The sequence below is a fragment of the Photinus pyralis genome, unplaced genomic scaffold (genome assembly GCF_008802855.1).
Source record: "Photinus pyralis isolate 1611_PpyrPB1 unplaced genomic scaffold, Ppyr1.3 Ppyr1.4_LG5, whole genome shotgun sequence".
NCBI lineage: Eukaryota > Metazoa > Arthropoda > Insecta > Coleoptera > Lampyridae > Photinus > Photinus pyralis.
Genome location: NW_022170596.1, coordinates 38,865,746 through 38,874,579, shown reverse-complemented (window position 1 = coordinate 38,874,579; position 8,834 = coordinate 38,865,746). Strand labels below are relative to the sequence as shown.

At 36.1% G+C, this 8,834-nt stretch overlaps 1 protein-coding gene across 1 annotated transcript; it reads left to right on the top strand.

The window, feature by feature from the left end:
• The first annotated feature begins 3,102 nt into the window (after nucleotides 1-3,102).
• LOC116170177 (reticulon-4-interacting protein 1, mitochondrial) lies at nucleotides 3,103-8,800 on the top strand. The gene is made up of 10 exons (XM_031486405.1): nucleotides 3,103-3,370; nucleotides 3,415-3,620; nucleotides 3,672-3,869; nucleotides 3,915-4,027; nucleotides 4,075-4,339; nucleotides 4,394-4,475; nucleotides 7,266-7,622; nucleotides 8,165-8,380; nucleotides 8,429-8,586; nucleotides 8,635-8,800. The coding sequence occupies exons 1-10, from the start codon at nucleotides 3,157-3,159 to the stop codon at nucleotides 8,764-8,766; spliced, it is 1,941 nt and encodes a 646-aa protein (XP_031342265.1). The 5' UTR covers nucleotides 3,103-3,156; the 3' UTR covers nucleotides 8,767-8,800.
• Nucleotides 8,801-8,834: the final 34 nt, after the last annotated feature.

Genomic DNA, 8,834 nt, shown 5'->3' with positions numbered 1-8,834 from the left:
GGTAAAGAAAAAGTAAATGAAGTTACTTGTGGGTCCGCAAAAAAAACAAGCCCTTAGAGAAATTCTCCGAAATATTGCATTTCCCTTTTTAGATACCTTCTACCAACATTTTCGAGAACTTCACAATTACGTTTTTACATCGCCCGTAGATGTGTCTCGTCTAGACGTTCTTTCTACCCTTTGAGAGACACTCCTTCAACACTCTGTTCTGCGAATATTTGCACTGAAAGTTTTAACATCATCAATATAGATATGTGTCGTCCTGACGTTCCACTTAGCCTGAGTACCCTCTTCCGACACTTCGTTTCCAAGATGTTCGCTTCGACTTCACCAATAGATATGTCTCGTCCAGCCAAATCATTTTGCCTTTATGAGTACTTTCCTCCGAAATCCGGTTTCGAGAAATTCGCTCTTAAAGTTTTGACATCGCCAATACATATATTCGAGGCGTCCCAATCGCCTTTGTGAGTACCCTCCTCCAACAATCTGTTTTTGAGATATAAGGAATACTAGAGTACCATGAAGGCTAAAACCAGCCCCCTACCCCGGTTTCGATAAGGAGTCAGAAAGACGGGCGGTAGTTGATAGAAAACAGTTCCTTTTGTTGAGATTTTTAATTAGAATACCATGAAAGATAAAATTAATTTCCACCTCTTCTCCTCCCCATGGCCGCCTACTTATATTGAAAAGGAGTTGCGCAGGAAAGTTATAGTTTGTACAAACCAATTCATTCGATGAGACCTTTCATTAGAATACCATGAAGAGTTGAAAGTGTATTCACCCCCCCCCCCCCCCCCATTTTCAAAAATTTTATTTGGTACCACTAAAGGCACGCGTATACAAAATCTGAGATCAATTGGTTGCCGTATGTAAAAGTTACGCACGTTTCACTTTCATAAACAGCATCTCAAGAAATAATTCATGGGGGCTTCCCCCTTGATACAGCGAAATTAGATAACCGTCTGGCATACCTTCAACGTATAGGCTACGTATTGTAAAATTCCAAGACGACCATTCCCCTAAAAGTAGTTCAAAACCGCAGAGGTGGGTCCGGGCGGACGGACAGACAGAGACGGATGGACAGACAAAACGCAAACAATAGCACATTTTTTTAATTCTTAAAAAATGCGCCTCGAGAAACCATACCAATTTAGTATGTACGATGCGCTCAAAAACCTTTCCCAGGCAAGATGTAAGGGATACTGGCCGATCAGCGCAGACAAGAAGGGGCGTAAAATTCCTCAAATTCATTGACTGCCGAATCACGGATGTAATATAATAATAATAATAATTTTTATTGCATTTAAAGTAATTTTGTTCACGGATGTAAAACACCGACGGCGTGTTCTATTTTTAAGATCAAACAATAATGCATTACCACGACATAACATAAATTGAAAAAAATTCCTAATATCATTATAGAGATACTGGCTTGTTAGAGTCATATCATATATAGCTGCCAAGGGTAGAGCTAGGGAATTTTGATCTTTCTGTTGAGACGGGACATTGACTGATGATAGGCGTTACGAAGTTTGCCGGGTCTGCTAGTAAAAAATATAGTACCGAATATTCCAAAAACCCCGATAGATATCGAGGCGCCATGAAAGATTAGTAATCGGCGATAAAGAACAACGGCGGATAGGGCGCAATCTTTCCGGGAAATATGATGTATTTTATTCTAGAACGTTCGAGAACATTCGGGAGCACTCGAGAATACTCCGAGTTTGCTATATAAGCAAATCGAATTGCGTTTTAGGACAGTTTCAACTTCAACACTGAAGAAATAAGTAGTTGGAATTGGCACTGTTATAAATTGTGTTTATGTGCCAGTGGCAGTGGCATACTCTCATTGAATATCCAAATATGAAATAGTGTTATAAAGTTCGAAGAGTTTCAATTTAGAGATCGCAGGAAGATTGCGCGACATAAGTGATAGTGGATCCGGTCGGAACCGGAGACGATAATGCTTTTTATGTAGCATCCCTTTTCCATTTCATTCAAATACGGTATACTCGTTTAGAAGAATTACGCCCTAGATCGTTTGATCCCGAAGAGAAGTCTAATTTTACATTCTCTTGGATTCTTTATTATGCCCAAAATTGTACTATTCCTGGGGACTATTGCTGTTTAATTATGCAGCAAAATGGTCCGAGTGGTAACCGGAGACCCTTCCATCTGTTTCGCTTGTAAATATGTAATTTTATTTATTTATTTAAAACCAAAATTTTATTTTACTTTCTCTTTTATAGACCGAACATCCTCTATTATTGCGGAATGATTTTCTTTGCAGTTTTGTCATGTTTTTGGAGTCTCACATGGTGTACCGTCGCGGTCGTGTGGATCTTTACCACAAGTACCTACATATTTTTGGTCTATGGCAATTAAAAGCTAAATGTCCAAACCTATTACAATTAAAATATCTTAAAGGATGGTATGTACCTATTGCCTCACAATGAGAGTGTACCTACATAGCAGCCTTGATTCTTTTAGGGAGTGTGCCTTTACTTTATTAAAGGTCAAAACAGGATTGGCGATGTATCCACCCATTCCCCATTCGGCCATTCCGTTTGGATCTGATTCTTTTCACTTCCGTGGTCAATTCATGCGCATTGCGCACAGCATTCCTAGATTTCGTCTAAAGTTGAATTCAGAAAGTCTCTACAGTACACGACCCTTTTGCATCTATTCAGCGTGGGATGGGGTGTCCATATCTGCTAATTTCTTAACATTCATTAGCCTGTTAGCTTGGACTGTTGATTTACATTTCACGATTTGTGATCCTCTCACGTTTTTCATTCTTCTAACGTCATCGGCGTAGGAGCCTCTTTTAACCGTTTCTTGTCTACCTTCTATAATTATTGTGCCAATAGTTTTTGCATGCGTCGTTATGCTACCGTGCATTTATTGTTCGTTTTATTGTGTTCGTGTACTCTTTGAGGGTAATGTAATAAAGGAATATGCCTCCATGGAACACAATTGGGAATATCGAATATGCTACCCTTGATTATAATAATGCAACTCACTCCAAATGAACGCAACCAAAGTGGGTCACACCTTGAACTCAACCAGTGAGTATAATACATACTAACCAAATTCTATACATATACAAAAAAAACATAACCTACTTGATTTATTGTTTCCAGTCCTACAATAAAAATGAACATTTTTAAAACCGTACACCGCTGGAAACTATCCAAATTCTCGCAGTATTCTACAGCAACAAAAATGAAGGCGTGGCAAATTCACTGCTATGGGGACATACAAGACTTGCAACTGACTAATGCGAGAATTCCACTTATAGAAAATCCAGAGGACTTGCTAATAAAAGTGAATGCTGCATCAGTGAACCCTATCGATGTTGTAATGACTAGTAAGTCGTGCCCACTTGTAATGGCATTTTAACTCCCGTTTCAGAGGGATACGGTAAAACTCTCATTAACTTAATGCGTGAGCATGACTTGGAATTTCCATTAACATTAGGAAGGGACTTTTGTGGTACCGTTGTGGACAAAGGTCACAATGTTAGCAACAAATTTAACATCGGTGATAACGTGTGCGGTGTAATTGCGGTGCACAAACAAGGATCCCACGCTGAACATGTTATTGCAAACGAGTCCAATGTAAGGAAACAAAAACTTCAATTGCGGTTTTCAGAATTTGCTAACTGATAGATTTTCCATCAACCCAAACATTTGACTGCTGTTGAGGCTACATCTCCGTTATATGCCGCCATGACTGCGTGGTCTGCACTTTACGTGACCGGCGAACTGGCTTTGCGGAAACCGGAATCTGCTAGAATACTTATATTGGGTGTCTCCGGTGGTGTTGGTACTGTTGCTGTACAAATGTTAAAGTCTCAACGTGCTACTGTAAGTTAATTATTTCATCACTTAAATGCATAATGATGAGAATAGGTCATGGGTACGTGTTCATCTGACGCTATTCCACTAGTACAATCATTAGGAATCGATGGTGTGTTTGATTACACCAAGCCTGATTTTAATACATCTATAAGCTCTGAACCGAAGTAAGAATTAATTTTTCAATAAATGTAGATATTCATTCAAATTTTAGGTTCGACATAATCCTAGATTGTGCCAAAGTTGGTTATAAAAATATCCCAAACTCTTGGAAATATGACCGTTATATAACATTAAATTCTCCTCTTATGGTAAATACAGATAACCATGGTTTAGTTTATGGTTTAATTACATCCGCCTGTGACTTACTTGGTGCTAATTTGAAAAAATGCCCATCTGAACAATCTGTAAGATGGGCATTTTTTTATCCTTCAGAAAAGGGACTTCAATTCATTAGTGATCTTCTTCAGAACAATCAGGTGATTATTGTATTGTTTTAGTGTTGCAGAAAGGATTATTACAATTTTCTGCAGGTTACGCCCATTATTTATAAGGTTTTTCCATTTATGGAACTTCCAAACGCTTATGAAGCCTTAAATCAGGGTCATGTGAGAGGTAAGATTGTAATTGATATGAATAAATAGGTATATGTTTTTGTACAGTATTTTTATATTACAATAAAGTATTTATATATGACACTCTTTGGTATACAACAGCAAATGCAGTACAGACATCATGTTCTTTAAGGCTCCTACGGTCTAGATATACTTGTAGAAAAGTGGATCAGATGTACTTACCTTATATTTTTGGACCATATCTGGATTAGCAGTTTTTTAGCCAATTAGGTCTCAAAGATTGATGGTTACTAAATGGATGATTAAGAACATTTTTGATGCATTTAAATCCTCTACTGCAACTGTATGTCTTTCACTCATTTTTTTTCATGATTCTAAAAAAAAGTATTGGCATGAACTAATTTTAGTCTGTGGTATTTGTGACATAAACTTTTTCTTTGGGAGGAGACGTGCTGTATAGGCGACTAAACTATCGCATGGCACGTCCCGCAAAATAATTAAAAGCAATGAAGGGTGTTATTTGGTAATGATTGAAAAGAATGAGCCTTATTTGTTGTCTAATTACCTAAATAATTAACAATTCTTTTAAAAACTAAAGTCTGTCTAACTTTCAGAATCTAATTTTGTTGGAATTTTAGTAATGTGCAATTGGGGGTCACTTAGCGCGTTCACAAAGAAATCGAGTTATGTTCACCTTGTAGGTCTGGTATATATGTATATGTAGCTTAGAGAAGAGAAAGATGTATAGTATCATAATATGATAGTATGTATATGCAGGAACTACACCCTTATTGCGCCTGAGAAGATTGTTCAATGTATTTTTTTAAACTGTAGCCATTGAATAAGCACCTTATATTCAATGCTATTTTATAAATTCAAATGCCCATAGAAATATTCATATTTCGTTTCATCTCTGAATATAAATATTCAAAGGTTTCATTCATCACATCATTGATCCCCATGCGATTGCAGATGGTTAGGCAACTAAAGAGGCACAGGTGATAACCCGCATTCCTTGCCCCCATTAAAAAAAAAGTTTTTATAGTGATCACGCCCCTTTCAATTCTTCAAAGTGTGGGTAGTCAAAGCGTATATAACGTTATATACCTACTCTTTGGTGTAGTCAAATTTTAGATATATTGCTTTTAATTCGCCCAAATGACCAGTGATGCGAGGTCAGGCCTGTTTAGAAGCCACAAACCTGTGTGCCATTGCGACTTTCTTCAACAACTTGATGCAGAATTTCACTATATCGCTCCCCGTTTACAGTTTCATAAAAAAAATCGGTCCAATTATCCTCCTTCTTGACATATAACTACCCAAATGCCAACTGTTTGGGGATGTAGAGGTGTTTCAATAAAAATGTGCGAATTTTCTGATGTTTTGGTTATTCGCATAGCCTGACAAATGCACCTAACACATGCTTCATCTGAATAAAATGTTAATTATAGAAGCATAACTTCCGCAGATATTTTGCGCTAAAAGTTGTATAACTCAAAAATGCCATCGGGTTTACCAAGAAAAGGTAAGCAACTTATTTTTAATCTTATTCGTTATTTTGAATTTTGAACGAGAAAGAGATAATGGTGGTTCACTTTTACCAGTTGCAGCAGTGAGAGGTGACTGCATGGTGTCTTTCATAATATAAGAATGCACCTAACACATGCTTCATCTGAATAAAATGTTAATTATAGAAGCATAACTTCCGCAGATATTTTGCGCTAAAAGTTGTATAACTCAAAAATGCCATCGGGTTTACCAAGAAAAGGTAAGCAACTTATTTTTAATCTTATTCGTTATTTTGAATTTTGAACGAGAAAGAGATAATGGTGGTTCACTTTTACCAGTTGCAGCAGTGAGAGGTGACTGCATGGTGTCTTTCATAATATAAGAATTCGTGTACGTAACAAGTTTCATTTCACAGAGAGTTGCGGATGCATTAAATATTAGTCTGCGAACAGTGACTTCTATTTCACAAAGTTCTAAATCAGGCAAACCTCTAAAAAACAAGGCAATGTAACCCGTCAGTGATGTTGATGGTTTCACACAAGCCGCTATTCGGAACTCCATTTACCACATGATATAAAGTTTCATTTAAATATCTTCATAAATAAAAACGTTAGCATCGCACATGCGTTAAACCAAATTTTTGACAAATAGCGATTTTTCACTTTGAGGAAAATACGCTAAAAATCTATTATTTGTTGCTAAATACAGCTATTTAAATTAATGCAGAACACCAAGCACCTTTATACTGATATCATGGGTCAGTTTAAAATATATCTATTTATATCCATACAAATTATATACGATTTTCAACCTTAATAATTAAGAGATACACGATTTTTCTATCTAACCTACAAGTGTTCTACTAACCCGTTGGCTTCCCAATTTTAGGAGATTAAGAAAACACATTTTATCTAATGATATTCTCAACTGTGATAAGAAACATGTGGTGAATAATGTGAAAAATTTAAAGCAGTACTTTATTTATTCACATTCAATAGCTACCGAATTTTGTCATATTTAATTAAGCGATGGCTGGTTTAAATGTGGTTTACGTTTTCTCAAGAATTCCTAATTTAGTAGAAGAATTAAAATTAAGTTTACCTATGGTGAAATTCATTAACGTAGAATCAGGTATGTAAAATTTTGTGACTTGCATGTCCAAGTAGATATAGGAACAGGTGAAATCATTCAATTAGTAATTTATGTTGATAACTAGATGGCGCAATACTTGTAGGTATCTATCCACTTATAAACCTATAATCGTATTTGCCTCTATTTGTAGTTAAAATAGTCTTACTTAACAATTGTATTGAAATTTTAGATTTGGAATTAAAGAAAGCAGAGGTACTTATTGCAGATTACAACCTAATGGTGCCCCACATATACAATTTGCCAAATTTGAAGTGGATGCAAGGTACATGGGCAGGATTAGATCACCTTACCCCTGTCATCAATAGGCCCCTACCATTCATCTTAACAAGATTTTCTAATCAGGGGTTTGGGCAAATGATGGCTGAATATGTCATCACTCAAATAACCATTATTGAGAGAAATATGATTCAGATTTTCGCAAATCAAAAAGAGAGAATATGGTTAAAAGAAGGGAAAATTAATAATTATAGAACATTCTCAGATCTCTCCATTGGTGTAATGGGATTAGGACTTATTGGTGGATACAGTAAGTATACTTAAAACAATTATTATACATTGAATTTTTATATCAATAATTATGGCTCATCAAAAATTACTCAATAACGTCTGAAGTGTCAGTTTTAGTAAAATGTTAATTTATCCGAGAAAGAGCGAATAACAATTTTAATGATTGTTGGGAATGGAGATCGGATGAAATATGAAATACATACGCATTTCTCAATGTTTTGATTTAATTACATATTAAAACTAAAATATCTTGAAATCTGAGAACTTCAGAGTGTTAAAACCCTATACCATTTTGAAGCACCTCGTCTGACTAGAGGATCATAAAAAAACTAAAAAATACAGGGTATTCAATTTAAAAAATATGCTCAATGACGTCATTCGAAAAAATATCCGTGTACGTCAAAACATGCATAATATATTATATCAAACAACTTTCATCTCACACTTTTTTCAATATAACGAATGGTTAAGGCTGTAGCTCGCTGATTCCATACTTTTCCGCCACTCTGTATAGGTAGATGTTAGTATGCAGCACATTCTTAAATTAGATACTCATTGCAGTCGGGAGATGTTTTTCTACACTGGGTGCCAAAATTCTCGCATACAGCCGGAAACCTGCTTTAGATCCGAAGATGGATTTCATTTCACCTAATTGCTACTACACAACATCTCAACTCAGCAACTTCCTACAAAACTGTGATTACATTATTAATACCCTACCATCGACCCCTGAAACAAAAGGACTTTTAAATGGATCAGTGCTACAAGACTGTGCAGGTTTGTTTGACAACAGTTTGGCGATTGGAACCTAACATTGCATTTCAGCTCGAAAAGCCATCTTAGTAAATGTTGGCCGGGGATCAATAATTGACGAGAGTGATTTAGTGAATGCGTTAGAGAAAGGTTGGTTGTCCCATGCTGCATTGGATGTTTTCAACAAAGAGCCGTTGCCAACGGAGAGTCCTTTATGGACGATGAAGCAGGTAAGCGGAGAATATTCCCGATTGAAATTTCTGTATTTGTATTCTTAGGTGCTGATTACACCTCATGTGGCTACCATAAGTAAAGCAAATCAAATTGCAGAACATTTTAAAGAGAATTGGAAACTGTACAATAACAATCAGCCATTAACTGCAGTTTATTCTTTTGCTGTAGGATATTAATTGTAGTGTTTTTGTAGTAAATTGTATCCCTGGATTGAGTTTGGTTTGTTAACAATGCTCATTTGGAG

Bases quoted from the DNA above. Each gene is read 5' to 3' on its own strand.
- LOC116170177 (XM_031486405.1), top strand. From the start codon at position 3,157: ATGAACATTTTTAAAACCGTACACCGCTGGAAACTATCCAAATTCTCG. The intron at 3,621-3,671 runs GTAAGGAAACAA...GCTAACTGATAG, and splicing joins TTATTGCAAACGAGTCCAAT to ATTTTCCATCAACCCAAACA. The intron at 8,587-8,634 runs GTAAGCGGAGAA...TTGTATTCTTAG, and splicing joins CTTTATGGACGATGAAGCAG to GTGCTGATTACACCTCATGT.